General features: G+C 36.8%; 1 protein-coding gene across 4 annotated transcripts in view; it reads left to right on the top strand.

The window, feature by feature from the left end:
* Nucleotides 1-22,053, top strand: part of LOC150090305 (protocadherin-like wing polarity protein stan) — a 426,116-nt gene that overhangs the window by 303,409 nt on the left and 100,654 nt on the right. For all 4 annotated transcript variants that reach the window (XM_090389794.1, XM_090389793.1, XM_090389795.1 and 1 more), the window contains 4 exons: nt 5,512-5,754; nt 13,263-13,383; nt 16,898-17,077; nt 19,171-19,309. In XM_090389794.1, the coding sequence (XP_090245920.1) occupies nt 5,512-5,754; nt 13,263-13,383; nt 16,898-17,077; nt 19,171-19,309 (683 nt within the window). The remainder of the gene's footprint in view (nt 1-5,511; nt 5,755-13,262; nt 13,384-16,897; nt 17,078-19,170; nt 19,310-22,053) is intronic.

Raw genomic sequence — 22,053 nt, 5'->3', positions numbered from 1 at the left:
AACATGTAATTTCATCTTATTTGATGTGAATATGTGAAAGGCATAACATGAAATATACAAAATGATTTGTGAAATGAAAAGCACTTTGCGCCACATTTGTGGTAAAAATTTATGTCTTATTTAAAGCATTTTAGATTTATAAAAATTGTTTAGATCATTTTAAGGTTGAGGTCATTTTGGGTGATATGTTTGTGGTAGGGGTCCAGTAGTAATTCCCAAAGAGGATTCTGAAACTTATGGGCAAGTTAATTAGTTTAAGCATTTGAATGCATTAATTGTCAGCGTGTAAATTTCAAATTTAAATTCTCCAGCATTTAGCATTTGATGAACTAATCTTTTTTTATAAGAAATGTGGCATACATTTTTTTCATTTCATAAATAATTGTGTAATTTAATATTATAGAAGAACATGGTGTAAATACAGTATACAGGAACTCCCCGACTTATGTAAGGGTTGCATTCTGTGGAACGCTACTTAAGTCGGAATTTCCCCAATGCTTGTGCAGCACTCGCAACCGAGCTCGCTGAATTGATTGAATCAAAAAATAAATGTTCAACAAACATGTAAATAGAATTATTTATTGTATTTATTCAATTATTTATCTTATCCACAGGAAAAATTACAAAAGTGTGCAATTTAAAAAAGTATAAAATTACAAAAAAAAGAGAGGAGACAGGCATAACATCAGCAAGTTTTACCTCTCAAGCATCGTTATCAGAATTGACGTCTTCAGCTGATAAGTATGGCACTGCAGATGATGAGGGCTCTGTAGATTTAGAAGGGGTTGACCACTCAACCTTACAAAAGAACATATTAATGGATGACCGGACGGTGGCTTTTTCATTTCATTGTAGATTTCTTTGTAGCAAGCAAGCATATCATTCACACCCTCTGTTAACTTTTAAGAATCGTTCGCTGTCAGGATCCATCTTCTCAAACCTCGCCATTGCTGATGCAATTGCATTGCGAAATTACAATTTCACAAAATGCCATTGCCATGTCTCTGGTGATGAAGCGTCTCGGCTCCTTATTTGGTTCATCTTGAGTTTCTTCAGCATTTTCTTCTTTCGCTATCGCTGCCTGTGAGTCAATAAGTTCTTCGTTAGATAATTCCTTGTCTTCTTCCTCTATTAACTCCTCCACGTCTTTGGCATCAACCTCCAACTGAAGTAGCTCTGCAACCTTTACAATCTTATCTGTAACCTCTTCATATGATTTGTCTTTTTCAAATCCTTTGAAGCCTTTTACGTGCTGTGTGCATATTTTCTTCCATGTGCCATTTAAACATCTTTTAGTAATTTCCACCCAGGCTTTATTAATGTTTAAGATAGCGTGGTAAATATCGTAAGATTTCCAAAAGTCTCTTAACGTAAAATTTTTCTCATCGTCTACTGCAGACAATGCCTGAGCAAATGTTGTGCATAAATAGTATGCTTTTAAATTCGAAATAACACCCTGATCCATAGGTTGGATGAGTGAAGTCGTGTATGGCAGTAGAAATATGACTCTCATGTTTGAATTGAAATCATCTAGATGCATAGGATGTCCATGAGCATTATCTAATAGAAGCAAAATCTTGAAAGGAACGGCATTGTCTTTACAATATTTTTCAACCTCGGGAATGAAGCAGCATTTAAATCAATCCTCAAAGAGAAATATTGTTATCCAAGCTCTCTGGTTCAATCAGAAATGCACGGGTAGGGTGACTTTATTGATGCCCTTAAATACACGAGGATTTTCAGAATGGTACACAAACAGTGGTTTCAATCTGTAATCTCCAGTTGCATTAAAAATAAGAGTGTGGCCTTATATTTTGACACCTTGAAACCTGTCATTGTATTTTCCTTTTTGGCAATGTATGTTCGATCTGTCATTTTTTCCCAATACCGAGCAGTCTCATCAACGTTAAAAATTTGCTTCGTTGAATAGCCGCCTTCATCAATAATTTTTTCCAACACATCACAAAATTTCTCTGCAGCTGCAGAATCCACACTGGTGACTTCACTGCATACTTTAACGTTGTGCAAACCAGTGCGATGCTTGAACCTATTAAACCACCCGTTGCTTGCCACGAACTTGGGTTGGGGTTCGCCATACTTATTCTTAATATCTTTATAAATACTTCTTGCTTTTGCTTGAATGGTCATTAGACTCAGGGGCACTCGCTTCTGAATCTGATTTTCCATCCATATTATTAACAGTTGTTCCATCTTCGATATAGCTCCTGAATGCTGTTTTGCGATCACTGTTGATCTTAAGTGCGTTGATCCTTTGACATGTTCTTTTATACGTGCACTGTCCTTTAAGATAGCATTCACTGTTGAAGCAGTGAGACCTAATTCCCTTGCAATAGATGACAAACTTTAACAAATAGATATTTATTTAAAGTATACCCAGTATAAAATAAAATAAAATATTTCAGTAGCTTTCGGAACTCGTGTCCCTTTATCAACTGACAAATTTGAATACATTACAAGCAAAGTGTGGCACGTTACTCATTCGTCATTGTTGTAGCACGGACGTGTGCTGCCTTGCGCCAGTGATCATCCATCAATAAAACGGTTGTCTCCAGGATTGGATGTATACGCATGCCTTTCTGGCGATTTAATGCCTTAGGGTTGTTCATTATGTTTAGTGACTCTAGCCATAGGTGGTGGCGAAAGTGTCGCGCTTGGGGTCAAGAACGTGGTTGGTAGCCCAAAAATGTTCTGCAAGCGCGGACTGGTCAGTTTCGGCAAGCCGGATTGCTCTGTCGTGTTCTGTGAGGCGATCCTGGAGACGTCTCGATGTCTCACCTACGTAGCAACTGTTACAGGCCCTACAGGTGGTACGGTACACTACATTGCTGCGTAAGACAGGTGTGACAGGGGTCTTCACACTGGAGACAAGTGAACGTAGGTTCCTACCTGGTAATTGCACACATTTGATGTTGTAACTTCTCAGGATCTTCGAGATACATCCTGACACTCCTGGATAGTACGGAATGTAGGCGGATGATATGCCGACTTGCTTCGGAGGTCTTGGGTTGGAAGTAAGTTCTTGTGCCTGTAACAAGCATCTGTTTAGTACATGGGATGGATAACCGCATCTGGTTAGGTCCGCCTTCACACGGGAGATCTCGTTACGTCTAATTGTGTCGGTGCTGGAATGGCTCCAGGCCCTGGAGAACAGGGTGCGGGCAGTGCTATTGAGATGGCTTGGAGCGTGGCCGGACCCGTAGTTGGTGAATTGACCGCACCACATGGGTTTGCGGTATACTGAGGTCTCTAGATGTGGGCCTACGCGATGCACTAGCACGTCCAGAAACGGGAGCGAACCGTCCACCTCTGATTCTACGGTAAACTTGATGAAATTGGATAGAGAGTTGAGGTATTCTAGTAGTACCGTTTCAGAACCACGTGGTATTATGGTAAAAATATCGTCGACATATCTACACCACGTTGTAATAGGTGTAGGTGGGTTCTGGTGTATCTGCTTCTCCAGATCTTCCATGGCGATGTTAGCTACTACGGAACTGACAGGGGCACCCATAGCAGTGCCATGTACTTGTTTGTAGAGTGAGTCTTCAAAGGTGAAGATGTGAAACTGACCAGTCCGCGCTTGCAGAACATTTTTGGGCTACCAACCACGATCTTGACCCCAAGCGCGACTTTGAGATAGTGGACCACGCGCGACACTTTCGCCACCGCCTATGGCTAGAGTCACTAAACATAATGAACAACCCTAAGGCATTAAATCGCCAGAAAGGCATGCGTATACATCCAATCCTGGAGACAACCGTTTTATTGATGGATGATCACTGGCGCAAGGCAGCACACGTCCGTGCTACAACAGTGACGAATGAGTAACGTGCCACACTTTGCTTGTAATGTATTCAAATTTGTCAGTTGATAAAGGGACACGAGTTCCGAAAGCTACTGAAATATTTTATTTTATTTTATACTGGGTATACTTTAAATAAATATCTATTTGTTAAACTATGGACCCCAGTACTCCAGGCCCATTTGTCACTATGACAAACTTTGTCTTGATTCATACTTCATTTTCATCTTCATTTTTAAATCAATTTTGTTTGGCTTCCTAGCATTGCCAGCACTTGCACTTTCCGTTGGTCCCTTTCCCTTCACCATTGTAATAAGTAAATAGGAATGAAGAGAAGATTCTGAAAATTTGTTTTTTTTATATGATTGAAGATTTCAGTGAAAGGGAACACATTTCTCCATAATAGTATAAAAACCCACACAATTGCAGTTATTGGTATTATCGCAAATGCAATAAGATCAAGTTTACTACCCGTTTATAATTAGATGCACGAACAGAAAACCCCAATAAATTGGAAAGTGCAAATTGTTCTTATTGTTTTTTGGTGGTGACCTCCAGAAACATGCTTTAGAAAAATATCACAAAGGTATTCAAAATTGATTCTTATAACAGGAACATATGATAACAATGAAAGGGTAGTGCAGTTTTCATTATAAATATGACCTTTTAGAAAGATAAATAGCTTAGTAATATAGGAAATTTTCAACTTCCAAGGACTTGGAACGAATTACAAAAACAAAACAAAAAAAAAAAAAAAAACTGTTATTGGGTTCACATTACAATATTTTCACAATACCTCCATTTATTCCCATGGGATGTAAAATACATGTCCCCAATTTTTTTTTAAGTTTGCACCGGCCGGCAAAAACTTACGTAAAGTCAAATTTCCGTAAGTTGAGTATTACGTACGTCAGGGAGTTCCTGTATATATGGCATTACAGAAAGGTGTGAGAATTTGCTGGGCTTTTTTTTAATTCTTGAGTTTCTCCCTCCCTGTCTCCCTCTTGGAGAAAGACTACACAAGCAGTCTAACTTACTCTCATCAGAGTATACATTTTTCAGAATCTCTCAATGGAAATAATGATTTATATAGGGTGACAGTATTATTGATAGAAAGAATAGGACAAAATCCATATGATATTAATTTATTAACAATCTGAATATACCCCTTCCTTTTCTTTTTTTTCTCTCAAAATTAAATTTTGCTAGTTTTCTTTTTGACATGCTTAAATAAATTTATCATCTTAAATGTCAGGGGGAAGAAGAAATAGTTTCACAAATATCATAGAAAATAAAACATCTTAAAAATGTCATGTAACTATACTCAATATAAAATATAATAGGTTCCACTTAAAGGTAATCTTTGTCTCCCAAGGCATCCCCATCCTCTCTCCAATAAATTTCTCAGATCTAACTCCTTAATTATCTGCTCTGCAATTGCCCACAGATTTTAGTTTGGGAATCCCTGGCCTCAAGTATTATGGACTTTATGTTTGGTTTATTTTCAAATACAAAAACAGAAAAAAATGGTTTCATTCAGTTTCACTACTTAATCTACTTTGTAGTGTAATTAAATGTAAATGTATCTTAAATAAGCTGCAATCTCTTAATTTTAAATTTATGATGTTGTGCTACATTACTGATTTTGTTAATCTGATTAGTTTTTTTTTTTTTTAAATTAATTTCAGTGTTCGGTTTAGATACGGTGTCTACTTCAGAACTTTGGGGTTATTCATCTAATAAAGAAGCTGCAAACAGTTCTCATGACTCTCCTAAATCTTCAGCTTTTCTTGATTTCACTTTTGCTAATGAAGAAGGGCCAGCTGTTGTAATCCCAAAGTATAATAATTATCCAATACGGAGGCAAAATTCTGATAGCATCACTCGTGCTGTTATTCCTTTGAAAAACCTTGGTGTTAAAGTTTATGATGGTAAGTTATTATGATTATAAGCAATTCATCAACAATAGAAAAGAAATAATTTTAATACCTAGATATCATAATGACAAATATCCATTAAAATATAGGAACTGATGTACAATAGTTTCTTAGTTTTGAAATTTTAACTGCTAACACTTTCTCCCTTAAGGATATTGTATTTTAATAATTTTCATTTAGCCTGTTCAAATCCTTGAAGTTTTTGCAAGCACCTGGCTAAGATGTCTTTGTCTTTAGTGATATTGCTATCATTTAGAAAGAACTTAAAAAGAGTATTATTATGATAATGACTAGATGATACAGGAAATGAACTTTTTCTATGTCTGCCAAAAAAAAATATTTCACTTTATACGTCTAGTCAAAAAAATATCACTGAAAGTCATTAACAGCCTTCATATTTCTTCAAGAATAGTATTTTGGATCTTAAATATTCTTTTAGTGGCATGGTGTGCAGGCATATTAAGAACTGGAAATTGGTGAAATAATGAGCACTTAAACCTGCTTGGAGTGTAATCTGCCTTTAATTTCTTAAAGAATTACAGATTATTCTCAGAAGTTTGATGGTACTTCCTGTACCACTTCTTCAGTATGTGAAGCCATTGGTATCATGAGGACAGCACTAAGTTCACTAAGAAGTGGTACAGGAAGTACCATGAAACATCTGAGAATAATCTGTAATTGTTTTAAGAAATTAAAGGCAGATTACATTCCATGCAGGTTGAAGTTATTATTTCACCAATTTCCAATAGTATTTCTCATTATTAATAGTAATTCTCATTTTGCCACTTCCAATAGTATCTCTCATTATCTCTCATTATTAATAGTAATTCTCATTTCTCCACTTCCAATAGTATTTTTTTAATAATGGAAAGGACTTACTTATTTATTATTTATTTATTTTCAAAGTAATGCTAAAATTTCAACACACAATTTAATTTCTTATAGTGTTATCAATTTTAGTCCCCTGAGACTCATACTATATTTTCCTTCCCTCCCTCAATTTATAAAATGAATGGACACCCTCTTGTCATAAATTTCAGATTACAGAATGCAAAAGTAATACCAAACAAAATGCCGAAAGACAAGTCAAAATTTAAAATTTTACCACTTAGCCCAATGCTGGATATGACTTTTCAACTTAATGTCATTTTCAGAGACTTGTAAACTTCATACAAATGGAAGAGGGAATTTTAAATAGGTTAGCATTGCATTATATAAGAGATTATCACACATGTACTCATATAACCAAAAGTCTAGTAGTAATTATGGATCTTAGTTGATGGAGTCTCAATGTGTTTCATATCCTAGGATTCAGAAATTAATAATTTATTGTAGTTTGTATTGGATGTCCATGACCTTGATAACATCCAAGGCAAATTTATGATTTAAAATAATACCAAGATGCACCATCTCAGAATCTTCAGACCAATTAAAAGAAATAGTAGTAGTAGTAGTAGTAGTGGCATGTGATGCAAGGAAGCAAGTGTAGGAGCTTATGCAGCATCAGCCAAAAAAAAAAAATCACACCATTCCCTCCAAATGCCTGTCCAATTCCTCCTTAAATTTATTTAACATATCAACTTCCACAACGACAGATGGAAGTTTGTTCCAGCAATTAACCACCTGCTGGCTAAAGGAAAATTTCTGCACATCTATTCTACATCTGTCTTTTCTTAATTTGAATTTATGCCCCATCGATGGTGCGACTGTTGATGATCCTGCTCAGATAGCAAACAAACTGAATGAGTATTTTGCATCTACATTAACACACGTGAGGAATTAAGGTTTGAAAATGGCAGAAGGTTATCAAATTGTAGCAGGATACTTAATGATTTTGTAATAACTGAGAGCAAAGTGGAAGAGAAATTGTTGAAGTTAAACGTAAGAAAAGCACCTGGGGTGGATGGGATCTATGCAGTTATATTAAAGGAGGCGGCAAAGCAACTAAGCAAACCATTAGCCATAATTATGAGAGCATCCTTTGGACTCAGGGGAGGTTCCCACGGACTGGAGATGTGCAAATGTATCCCCAATTCACAAAGGGGGGATCGAAGGGTGACACGGGTAATTACAGACCAGTTAGTTTAACTTCTGTTCCGGGTAAAATAATGGAGTCGCTGGTTAAAGATGCATTGCAGGATCATCTAGACAAGACTGCAGCAATAATTCAGACACAGCATGGGTTTGTTAAGGGAAAGTCTTGTCTGACAAATTTGATAGGATATTATGATGTGGTTACAAAGGAACTGGATGCAAAAAATAATTTTGATATCATATATTTGGATTTCAGGAAAGCTTTTGACACTGTTGCGCATGGAAGACTATTGTACAAATTGGAGCAGAATGGTATTAAGGGTAAGTTGATATGATGGATAAAAGGATGGTTAAGTGGGAGAAGACAGAGGGTAGTAATCAATGGGTGCTGCTCTTCTTGGACTAATGTTATTAGTGGAGTCCCACAGGGTTCGGTGTTGGGTCCACTGTTGTTTTGTATATTTATCAATGATATTGATGAAGGAATATCAGGCTTAGTGTCGAAGTTTGCAGATGATACAAAGGTTGGCAGGGTTGTTAATGACAGTAATGGCAGTGTGCTACTGCAACAGGATCTAGATAATTTGGGCAGATGGGCTAAGAGGTGGCAACTGAAGTTTAACCTTGACAAATGCAAAGTACTGCATATGGGTAGAAGTAACCCCAGAGAAACGTACCAACTGTGTGGTACTACACTTAAGGTGGTAGAAAATGAAAAAGACCTGGGAGTAATTGTGCAGGCAGAAATGAAGTTTTCTGAGCAATGCAGACAGGCTGCCAGGGCAGGTCATGGGGTTTTGTCAATGATATATAGGAATTTTACTAGCAGGGAAAAGGAGGTGATTATCCCTCTATATAAGGCAATGGTCAGGCCACGCCTTGAGTACTGCGTACAGGTCTGGAGGCCTCATTTTAGGAAGGATGTAGATTTACTTAAGCGTGTACAGAGAAGGGCAACAAGATTAGTGAGGGGAATGAAGGGATCCTCTTATCAAGAGAGGCTTAAGTTCTGCAAATTGCAGTGGCTGGAGACTAGGCACCTGCGCGGTGATCTGATTGAGGTGTGAATGGGGCGTGAAGGCCCTGAATGGGTTGAGGACGCTGAATTCTGATGGGATCCTTCCACTTGTTCAGATTACGAACCTAAGGGGGCATAAATTCAAATTAAGAAAAGACAGATGTAGATTGGATGTGCGGAAATTTGCCTTTAGCCAGCGGGTGGTTAATTGCTGGAATAAACTTCCATCTGTCGTTGTGGAAGTTGATAGGTTGAATAAATTTAAGGAGGAACTGGACAGGCATTTGGAGGGAATGGTGTGTTTTTTTTTTTTTTTTTTTCTTTTGGCTGATGCTGCATAAGCTCATACATTTGCTTTCTTGCATCACATGGCACTACTACTACTACTACTACTAATCTGAAGAAGTGGAAGGATCCCATCAGAATTCAGCGTCCTCAACCCATTCAGGGCCTTATACACCTCAATCAGATCACCGCGCAGGCGCCTAGTCTCCAGCCACTGAAATTTGCAGAATTTAAGCCTCTCTTGGTAAGAGGATCCCTTCATTCCCCTCACCAATCTTGTTACCCTTCTCTGTACATGCTCAAGCAAATCTGCATCCTTCCTAAAATGAGGCCTCCAGACCTGTACACAGTACTCAAGGCGTGGCCTGACCATTGCCTTATACAGAGGGACAATCACCTCCTTTTCCCTGCTAGCAAAATTCCTATATATCATTGACAAAACCCCATGACCTGCCCTGGCAGCCTGTCCGCATTGCTCAGAAAACTTCATATCTGACTGCACAATTACTCCCAGGTCTTTTTCATTTTCTACCACCTTAAGTGTATTACCACACAGGTGGTACATTTCTCTGGGGTTACTTCTACCCATATGCAGTACTTTGCATTTGTCAAGGTTAAACTTAAGTTGCCACTTCTTAGCCCATCTGTCCAAATTATCTAGATCCTGTTGCAGTAGCACACTGCCATTACTGTCATTAACAACCCTGCCAACCTTTGTATCATCTGCAAACTTCAACACTAAGCCTGATATACCTTCATCAATATCATTGATAAATATACAAAACAACAGAGGACCCAACACCAAACCCTGTGTGACTCTACTAATAACATTAGTCCCTGAAGAGCAGCACCCATTAATTACCGCCCTCTGTCTTCTCCCACTCAACCATCCTTTTATCCATCGTATCAACTTACCCTTAATACCATTCTGCTCCAATTTATACAATAGTCTTCCATGTGCAACAGTGTCAAAAGCTTTCCTGAAATCCAAATATATGATATCAAAATTATTTTTTGCATCCAGTTCCTTTGTAACCACATCATAATATCCTATCAAATTTGTCAGACAAGACTTTCCCTTAACAAACCCATGCTGTGTCTGAATTATTGCTGCAGTCTTGTCTAGATGATCCTGCAATGCATCTTTAACCAGTGACCCCATTATTTTACCTGGAACAGAAGTTAAGCTAACTGGTCTCTAATTACTCGCGTCACCATTCGATCCCCCTTTGTGAATTGGGGGATACATTTGCACATCTCCAGTCCGTGGGGACCTCCCCTGAGTCGATGGATGCTCTCATAATTATGGCTAAGGGTTTGCTTAGTTGCTTTGCTGCCTCCTTTAATATAACTGGATAGATCCCATCCACCCCAGGTGCCTTTCTTATGTTTAACTTCAACAATTTCTCCTCCACTTTGCTCTCAGTTATTACAAAATCATTAAGCACCCTGCTACAATTTGACAACCTTCTGGTAACATCGTCAGTTGATCCCACTGTACAGAATTTAAAAACTGTCTGAGACTACTGTACTCACCTTTATGGAAGCAAAAACCCTTTCCTTTACCCCTGATGGTAATTATATCTTTAAGTAAATCCCACATTAGTACACTGATCTCTGCCACCTAGTGGTTCCTTTATCTGCAAATTGTTAATACACAAATGATCACTGCTGATAACCAGATCAAGAGTATTACCCTCTCTGGTTGCCTCTCGAATGTGCTGCTGCAGAAAACAATCATCCAATAAATCCACAAAAGTCTTACTAGTGTGTGAGTGACCAACCCACAAGTTCCAGTCAATATCTGGGAAGTTAAAATCCCCCATTATAAGACATTCTGATTTACTAGCCCAATCTATTTCTCTGTACAATTGTTCATTGTACTCATTCGAGTCATTAGGACTATAACACACTCCTACTGTCATTTTTGCTTTCGCAGTGCTTATGTCAACCAGACTGATTCAACAGTGCACTGTTCATCTATATCAACTGGATGCACTTCTTTTGATTTTATGTTTTTCTTAATTAACAGCATAACACCTCTTCCCTTCCTATCCTGTCTGTCCTTTCTGTACACATTGTACTCCCCAAATTCCAGTTCTGCATTCCTTATATCTGTGTGACAGCACGTCTCTGCTATCCCAACGATATCCACCTTTGATGTCTTGACCAACACTTCAAATTCATCAAATTTATTTACTATACTTCTAGCATTGGTATACATGCAAGTATACATGTACCTGTCCTTATTATTAGTTACCCTAACCCATCCCATATACCCACCTGTTTCACGATGACTGCCATCAGTCCCTGAGACTCCCAGCACTCCTCACTCCAGGTAGCTACTTATTCTAATAGAAGTTGTGCAAGAATCACCTTCACCTCTGCCTGTGGCCACTTTTAACCTTTTAGTCTGTGAATCCCCCCCCCCCAAGCTAGCTGTTTTCCGACTCACCTAACACTGACTCGATAGCATCAGCAAATATTCTTGCACCCTTTCTACTTAAGTGTATCCCATCCCTGTAGAAGCAGTCACTCCTGTTAACAAGCACAGACCACACTGAAAAAAATTCTACCCCTTGAGCCTTGCACATTTCCTCCAGGGCCGAATTGATTGACAAGGCTCTCATCATGTATTCTCTCTTATCGTGTCTGGGCAGAATTGCAGACACTTTCAAATTAAATCAGTTACACGTTGCTTTAGTCTCTGTTCAAGCATACATTGAGTAGAACCTGTAATTCTTTGTATCAAGGCTCCAGCCAATGTATGCTTGAACAGAGAATCAACATGTAATTTCAATTTTTTTCTAATCATCCTGAAACTTCTCAGTTGGTGTACCATGTCATTACTTTAAATCATAAATTTGCTTTTGATGATGTTAAGATGATAGACATCCAAACAACTACACTAAATTATTAATTTCTGTAACAGTGGAAATGGAAACACATTAAAATTCCATCAATGTAAGATGTCTGTACTTACTATAAGACTTCTAATCGCACAAGCACATGTTTGATAATCTCTCACCTAATGCTATGCAACCTTTTAAAGTTCCCTTTCCATTTGTATGAAGTTTAGCCAGTCCACAAAAATAATTGATCCAAAATCATGTCTAGCTTTGAGCTAAATAATAAATTTTAAAATTTGACTCTTCTTGTGGTGTCTCGTTAGGTATTATTAGTGCATTTTATATTCTAAAGTTTATGATGATAGGATACTCATCTGTTTTTTTGAACTGAGGGAAGGGGATATATGATTCCCTGATTAAAATTCATAACATCATAAGAAATTTGAGTTGTGTATGTGGAAAAATTTAGCAGCACTTTGACAAAAATAAGTTAGGTAATTCCTTTCTATAATTAAAAAAGTATCTCATTTCAAGGTATATTGAACTATGTTCTGCATTTTTCAAATCAAGAATAGTATTGTAATTTTTAGTTGCATGTTGTCAATATGAAGAGGCTCATAAATTGTTAGTAAAGTTCTTTTGATTATGATGTGTTGTTACTCCTTCAGTTGATCCTAAAATTTCTTCTGTCTTAGGAACTTTGCAAATTGCTTTCCAAGTGGTAAAGCCTGGGTCTTGCTATTGTTGGGATGAATATTTCCTGAATTTTTCATCAAATACTGCATTAGTCAGTCTAAACTACAGGTTTAGGATTTTTACACCAGGGAATTCTGCTTTTTGCCTCACAAAACCAACATACAAATCTTTCAAATCTATACAATTCAATTTTTGGCACAGTGTATTAAATGTAAAAGCAGTTCAGGGTTTGTGACAACAATCAGTCACAAATACTGAATTGCTTTTACACCAATTTAAATAATCCACTCCAACCCTAAAATTTTGTTACAATATGCAGCTATCTGTTTTGGATAAATATGAAAATTTAATTTATAGAGCTATGCTTTATTTTCTTTATTCTCTCCATTCTCCCATAATTTCCAGTGTATAAATCCCAAAGAACCCTGGGAGCTGTCACTCAGAACGTTATTCTTTTTTCCCTGCCTTTTTTTTTTTTTCTGTGGAAATAAAGTGGAAGGCCTTACCCAGTTCTAAAAATAGTCACCTCCCATCTTAATAAAGATATAGTTTAGCCATTAAATAAACTTTTAAGCTATATAATTATCTAAACTTAATATAATAATTTTACTTTTATTTAGAAAAGAATGGGCAGAGATTCAAAGGACCTTTGCATTTATCCAAAGATTGTGCTGTTCTTTCCTATGCAATATACTCAACAATAGGGCAGCTTCTCCCTGATTTTTTTGATACTACTGTCAGGTGAGATTTACTTGGAAATTTCAATTCATGATTTAAAGAGAAAATTAAAAAAAAATTGTCATAATAGAAATTGCAATGGTAATAAAAATTGAATATTAAATAACTATAATAGAAATTGAAAAATAAATCTGAAAAAAACCTTTATGGTACAAGTGGCCACATGGAGTATTTTCCAACTCCTTTTCAGAAACTTATAACTTAAAATGTCAACATATAATTAAAACGTCAACATCCCGGGGGCTCACATCTGATGAGTTTTTTTTTTTTTTTTTTTAATTCCAAGTACATGATGAAAGCCTTGTCAGTTACTTCAGTCCCAGGGACTGTCAAGACTTAAGGGGTAGAATTTTTTTTTTCTGCGTGGTCTGTGCTTCTTAACAAGGGAGACTGTCTTTACAAAGCTGGGATACACTTAATTAGAAGAGGCACAAGAATATTTGCTGATGCTATTGAGACAGGTCAGATGGGTTAGAAAACTGCAAGTTAGGGAGGGAATACACAAACTAATAGATTAACAACAGCTGCAGGCAGAGATGTAAGTGATTCTTGCACTGCTTCAAATGGAACTTGCAGCAGCATTTTATGATCTGCTGGGATTCCTCATGGAACAAGTAAATATGTTTGCAGTGTTAGCGTTACTATGCATAAAAACAAGTGAATGTATACTTGCGTGTATGCTAATGCTAGGAGCATAGCAAATGAATTTAATGAATTAGAAGTACTGGTCAATTCATCAAATACAGGCATTGTGAGTATATCAGAGAAAACATGGTGTCACTCAGACATAAGGAATGCAGATTTGGAATATGGGAAGTACAATGTGTACAGAAAGAACGGACAAGACAGGAGGAGGAGGAGGGGTTATGCTTTAAGTTAAGAAGGGTAGCCAGTGCAATGTTAAGTCAGCTTGATGTGATATAAGCACTGGGAAACCAAAATTCTGAGGTTGCTGATAAACTGAATAGGTATTTTGCTTCTACATTTACACATGAGGAATTTTTTAAGGATGGGAATGGCAAAAATTTATCAAATTCTAATAGGGCACTAAATGATTTTATGATAACTGAAAGGATAGGTAGATTGAATCTATCTAATCATATTAAGAGAGGCAGCAAGAGAGAGGTCAGTAAATCTTTAGCCAAAAGTATGAAAGTACCGTTGGATTTAGGTGAAGTGTGAATGTGTCTCCAATTCACAAAGTTGGGATCACAAGACAAAATGGGTAATGGTAATTAGACCTTAGTTTCATTTCTGTCCTAGAGAAAATAATGGAGTCACTAGTTAAATAATTAATGCAGGAGACCTTCTATAGAGAAAAATGCAGTTATACTTCAATCACTGCATTTGAAAAGGGGCAGTTTTGTCTGACCAATCTGATTGGATACTGTAATACAGTAACAAAGAAACTGGATGCAAAAAATAATTTTAACATCATATACTTAGATTTCAAAAATGCTTTTGACAATATTCTGTACCCAAGACTGCTATACAAATTTGAGCAAAATATGACATTAAGAGTAGTAAGTTTTGATAAAGGAATGGTTGAGTGACTGGAGACAGAAAATGATTATTAATGAGCACTGCTTTTCTCAAACTAATGTTATTAGTGGAGCCCCTCAGGATTCAGTGCTGTGTCCTTTGTTGTTTTCTGCACTTATTAATGAGACATATCAGGCTTAATATTAAGTTTGCAGATGATATGAAGCATGGAAGGGTGGATAATGACAGTAATCAGGCTATGCTACTGCAACAAGATCTATAAAAATTAGGCAGATAGTTTACAAGTGGCAGTTGAAGTTTAACATTGACAAATGTTAAACTTTAACTACCTAATTCCCTAGCCGAGTGGTCAGGAGCGGGAGTGCAGTAGCACACGCTCTTTGAGTAGACCAGGTTCAAGCCTCTAACTGCTAAATACGGTCGATCTGCCAACCCGCACTGGACCAGTGTGGCAGATTATGGTCCATTTCCCTCAGCATGAATTGTTGAGGAGGATTTCATCCTGCAGTGAGTTGATAAGGGCTGCAGTTTACCTTTTTACCTAATTTTTCATGTTTGGGAACTCTTTTTATTTAACTGTTTTTAATAGAAAATTATGTCAGAATTTAAAAATGCAAGTTTTCAAGGCATACTTGTATGATTCACTGCAATAAAACAATATTTATTAATATTACAAATTCCACCAGCAGCACAGAGTCTTGGCATTACTCTTGTTTCTTCATTTCAACTGCTAAATAATTTGATTTATAAATAGCTGCATGTTATTAAAAATAACATTTGGCTTTGCAGCACTAAGGAAACTCATATTTCAAGCTTATGTGGGGAGAAAAAATACCTGAACTGTTCATACTTTCTCCACCCTTGTGAATGCAAACCAAATCACTTTCTGATTAAAGTAAAACAGCACAATAGGAAATGTGAAGGAGTTGAATATCAATATGGCAATCAGATATAAAGAGGGATAATCAAATATTAACTGCCAAATATCAATATGGCAGCAATCTCAGAGGCCTCAAAAGGCTTCATATGTGCCACTGAAATTAAGTATAGTCAGGATGGAAATCCTTTTCAGTTTAATATTAGTATTAAAATTGCAGAACAATGTAAGAAGGTTGAGTTAATGTAGCATATACCATTGATAAATAAAAATAAAATCGATACAAATAAAATAGATAAAAAAAGTAAAACAACTCCCAGTTTTATATTTTATCTGTCTTCTAAATATATATCTAATCCCTTTTTAAATCTATATAATATTCTGATAATATAGAGCTAATGTTCCAGTAGTTGATTATCCTTTGAAGGCAAATATTTTTATGTAGAGTATAATTATCAAACATTTCAAGCTAAAGATTAATAAAAGGTTGTGCTTCTAAGCAAAAGTCTAAATCAGTGATGGTCATCCCTGATTTAGACTTTTAGTGGCAGGGTAAAAAAAAAAAAAATGTGTAAAAATTAGACAACCAGTCTAATTTGAGAAAATCAGAAATAAAGCTAAACACATACAGTTTAAATTCCACTTTTATTACAAGAAATTATAATTCAGATTTCAGGATGACAGGAGCCTATGCTTCATGTTTGCTACTTTTTAGTGTCAATTCAGCACAGGTAGATGGAGGAAGGCATCAGTAAGCTACACATGACATCAGTTCTGTAAGGAAAAACATTTATTCATTAATCTATATTAAATTTATTTTATAAATGCAGAATTTTTTAATTTTTTTTTTAATACAAGCACCTAGCATAAAATTCCCATGTGCAGTTAGCAAAAACATTTGATGGTGACAGGTGTGGATCAGTGTGTGTTGATTCAGGTAGTTTTTGTATCTGCCCCTAGGTGCCATGCTGCAGGAAAAGGTTGGTTCTCGCTGGTCTAGATCTTGATAATGAATTCAACTGCATTCACATTAAGCTGTATTAGGTTGTTGTGTATGTTGAACTTTCTAATGAACAAATTGCAGGTTGTCATCCATATAATTACTTTCTTTTTATCTTTTTTTCCCTTTCATTTTAGGCAGAGATTTGGTATAACACTTGGTGTGAATACACCAGTACTAATGTTAACAGCGCAGCCTATCAATGGTAGTTTTCATCACGAACAGTCCTTAGTACACAACATTCGCTTTAAATTCAAAATCCATGATAATGATGAACGTAGTAGCCCACAGTGTGTCTATTGGAATTTTGCACTTGGGTAAGTAAAAAAGATTTTATAGTGTTGATGATATTGATCTTAATTTAAAATATCAAAAATATGAAAAAACTTTATTTAATTATAGACTAGGGGGCCGCACTCGCTTCTTTTAATAAAATAAAATAAAATACTTACAGAAGCTTTTGACATTGTGTGTGTGTCTCCTCCTCAGCTATGAATACATAAATACATTACGATATCTATACAATATTGGTGTAGATATACCATAGACAACTCTTAAAGAAAAACTATGATTGTAGTATGTTGTTGTTGTTATTTTGGTTTTTAGATGCATTAGCAGCTAAGGCCATATTGCTCCGGGATATGCGGTGGTCATTCCCTGACCTTTCCGCATCCTCCATATTTGGTGGTGACGGGCTCGAACCCCGGTCTAATCAAGAAGTGTGTGCTATGCACTGCTGCTCCTTCCCACCTGGCTACGGAGGCGCCAATCATAGTATGAAAGGCATCATTTCATCTGTATCTCATATTGTGCTCTCCTTCCACAACGAGTTACCAAGTATTGCACTACCCTGAATAAGTAACATTTCACTAATTGAGAAGACTGTTGTTATTTATTCTCAGTGGGCACCCCCACCCAGATGGACTGTTTCAAAGCTAGTTGGTTTTTCATCGGTGAGTGCCTTTCACACTACGATCATAGTTTTTCTTTAAGAGCTGTCTATGATGTATCTCACTGATATTACATAGATATAGAATCTTAAAATATTATGCCTTGTTGCATTTAGTTTATTTAAATAAATACATTACATATGGAAATCAAGACTGATACTGCGTGGTCGTGTTAGATAAACTTAGCACATGATCACGCTTAAAGAGAAGCTTGTTTTACCACAGTAAAACAGGTTTCCGTTATGTATTTTTGTATTTGTTACATATTACATGTAACCCGCATCCCTCTTCTCCCATTGGCTGAATAAATATCATTAGGAGGAAAATTATTTTAATGTATAGAAAGATAACTCACCTCTTTGACATGAAGTTGATATGGTGAAAAGTTAAAAATAAATTAAATTTTAAATGAACTAGAAAGAATTCCTTAAAAATATGCACTTTTTTTTTTCTGTTTTTCATTATGAGAGTTTAAAAAAAGCAATAGTAGAAATAGTCTAAAACACTAGTGTGTTAGTAGAGGAAAATGATGTAAAGAGGCAAGTTTATATGGTATAAGCCAAATAAAACTCATCTGTACATCCCCTTTAACAATTTTTCAGTCCGTCCTTAAATTTATTTACATTACCCACTTCCGCAACACCAGATGGAAGTTTGTTCCAACAATCAGTTACTTTCTGACAAACTAAATTTGTGCACATTTATTCTGAAAACATTTTCTTCCAATTTAAATTTATGTCCCCTTATATGTGTCATCCAAGAAAAAATAAAGATTCCATCACCATTTAAATAGTTTATGCAATCTATTTAAAGCCTTATACACTTCAATGAGGTGTTTTCACCGGCACCTAGTTTCAAGGTGCTGTAGAATTGAAGTCTCTCTTGGTAAGAGTACCCTTTTGTTCCCCTCAATAATCTCATTACCCATCTCTACACCAATTCCAACAGATTCACAGTTCTTCCTCAAATGGGACTTCCAAACCTGTGTGCAGTATTCAAGGTGTGGCCTAGCCATTGCCTTACAAAGGGATGATCATTTTCTTGTCCCTGTGAGCAGAATTCCTGTATGTCATTGACAATCCCATGAGCTGTCCTAGCAGCCTATCGGCACTGCTCAGCAAACTTCATGTTGGACTAGTAGTTTTAAGTAATAGCCGTGAGATAACTATAATGAAAGTGCGTGCTTCTCACAGTGCTCCCTAGTTATGTATTATGAAGTAGAAAAAAATTGTACTTATCTGGATTCCATGTTATAGAATCTTCTATTGGCATACATGCATTAAGCAACCCTGATGTTTTTTAGTGATACCATTTTATTGTCTGTAGCACATCATCTGTGTGTTACTGATATGCAAACAGTTTTATTTTTGCTATTATGAATAAAATATTGTAGGCTTGAGTTTTGATGCAATTATTATTATAAGGCAACTTCAATAAAGAATGAGTTTATTTTATTACAGCGAACGAGGAAAATGGTCATCAAAGGGATGTCATGTGTTAGGTACCAGTTACCAGACAAATGGGGAACAGCCATATATTAATTGTACATGCGACCATCTTACAAGTTTTGCTGTGCTAATGGATGTAACAGACAAAGAGGTAAATGCAATAAAGTTCTTTATACACCCTTTACTTTATTATGGTAATTCTAGATGTAACAGGTTATTGAAATTGTGAATGCACTGGACTTCTAATATCATATGTAAGAAAGAATAAAAAAACTTGTTGACAATGAACATCAATATTAGTTGGTTGTAAGTTGTATATACATATGGAGGAGGTGTATATGCCACCTCCATATGTATTTCCAAATACAAATTCCAAATGTAATTTTGTAACCACTGAGTAGAGTTTTGTATTTTTGTGCCATTTGCCCTCAATTTTATCTTGTTTTCCTTTTAACTACAATGAGCAATTACTATAATGAATTATTGCCCTTGTTTCAGCCTCAGGCCTATGATAGCCTCACCCGTTATATTCTTGAGTAATTAGTTGAAAGGGGGATATTGCATGGTTATTCACTTTAAGGATATGTGAGGCAAAGAACAGTACTATCACATGTACCAGTGAAGATGTTTATTATAATTCTGCAATGAAAATTGATATTGCCTCAATACTTAACAAGTAATATAAATAGGCTATGTTTTGAGATTAGTACACTGGTCTGCAAAACTTAAGGACCAACACTATTTTTAAAGGTTACAACCACAAAATCTTTGCTTAAGGTAATCTTTACTGATGAGAGTAGATTCAGTCTCAGCAGCGATTCTGGATGTCAGCTAATTTGGCGAGAGGTTGGCACATGGTATAACCCCGCAAACATCACTGAAAGGGATCGATATGGCAGTCGAGGTCTTCTCGTCTGGGGAGGTGTTATCTTGGATGGACATATACAACTCCAGATACTGGAAGGCGGTACTGTAACCATTGCATGCTTGTGTAATGAGGTAATCCTTCCCCATGTGTGTCTGTTCTGAGGTGCCATTGGCCCCAAGTTCGTGTTTATGGATGTTAACGCCACATCCTATCACACTGCAGCTGTTGATATGCTTTTGGAAAGTGAGGACATTGTTTCTATGAATTGGCCTGTTCCACCGATCTAAATCCCATCGAACACATATGGGATGCTCTGGGGAGACGACTAGCAGCACGTCCGCACCCACCAGAAAATGTTCACCAGCTGATGATGGTGCTGACAGAGGAATGGACCATGTTACTACAAGAACTTATCACCAACATTGTTCTAAGTATGGACAGGCGGTGTAAAACCTGCATAGACATTAAGGGTGGCCATATCTTCTACTGAGGACCACCTCTTCCCTTTGTTCCATCTTTGGCAGTGATGCATCTGTATAATGGAAGCCAATGCTATGTTGCCATTTTTGAATAAAATCCCTCTGTACCATTGTTGTGTCGGTGTTGTTTCCTTCATCATTTCTGTACCTCACAAGGTTCCTTTGATATGCTTTTCCCAAATCCAGGTCACTCCTATGAGAAACTACAGGTGAAAACCTGACTGGTCCCCTTAAATTTTGCACACCAGTGTATTAGTGTTAGTAATGGCAAATGATTAGCATTAGCATTAGCAAAGGCACATATGCAAGAAAGCAAGCTTATATAGCATCAGCCAAAAAAAAAAAAAAAAAAGAATAACACACCCTTCTCATTTCACCCATCCACTTGATCCAAATGTTTGTCTAGTTCTGCCCGTAACCATCACATCAAATGCGGAGGATGCAGAAAGGTCAGGGAATGACCACCGCATATCTCTGGAGCAATATGGCCTTAGTTGCTAATGCTCCTAAAAAAAACCAAATAATAGCTTAACAAACCCATGCTGTGTCTGGGCTATAACTGAAGTGTTATTTAGATGATCCTGCAGTGCTTCTTTAGCCAGTGCCTCCATTAATTTCCCTGGAACAGAAGTTAATCTAAGAGTCTGTAATTACCTGTCTATCTTTGATCCTCCTTTGTGGTTTGGGGTCACATTTGTGCATCTCCAGTCCATGGGTACCTCCCCTGAGTCGAAGGAAGCTCTCATAATTATGGCTAAGGGTTTGCTTACTTCCTTTGCTGCCTCCATTAATATAACTGGATAGATTCCATCCACCCCAGATGCCTTTCTTATGTTTATCTTTAACAACTTATCCTCCACTTTACTCTCAGTTATTACAAGATTATCTAGCTAATATCGGTGTAGATACACCGTAGATAACTCTTAAGAAACTACCATCGTAGTTTCTTAAGAGTTATCTTAAGAAACATCATTTCCTCTGTGGAAGGCATCATTTCCTCTGTATCTCATATTGTGCTCTTCCTTCACAATGAGTTTCCATGGTATTGCACTACCTCGAATAAGTAACACTTATTCGAGGTTGTGCTCATATTGTGCTCTTCCTTCGTTGTGAAGGAAGAGCACAATGATGATGCCTTCCACACTAACATTGTAGTTTCTTAAGAGTCATCTATGGTGTATCTACACTGTTATTTTATAGATATTAAACTCTTACTCTTAATGTATTATGCCTTGTGCATTTAGTTATTTTTAAAGATTATCTAGCTTACTGCCAGAATTTAATACACCTCTTGCATTCCTCTCCCTGAATGACTCCTCATGTGTGAATGTAGATGCAAAATATTCATTTAGTTTGTTAACTACCTGAGCAGGGTCATCAACAGTAAAAAAAAAAAAGTAAAGTGCAGCCATTATCAACCCACTGCAGGGTGGAAGCCTCCTCAACAATTCATGCTGAGGGAAATGGACCATAATCTGCCACGCTGGTCCAGTGCGGGTTGGCAGATCGACCGTATTCAGCAGTCAGGGGCTTGAACCCCGGTCTACT

Source organism: Mastigoproctus giganteus, chromosome 2 (assembly GCF_048544385.1).
Source record: "Mastigoproctus giganteus isolate SK-2022 chromosome 2, ASM4854438v1, whole genome shotgun sequence".
NCBI classification, from domain to species: Eukaryota; Metazoa; Arthropoda; class Arachnida; order Uropygi; family Thelyphonidae; genus Mastigoproctus; species Mastigoproctus giganteus.
This window is presented reverse-complemented; position numbering and strand designations above follow the sequence as displayed.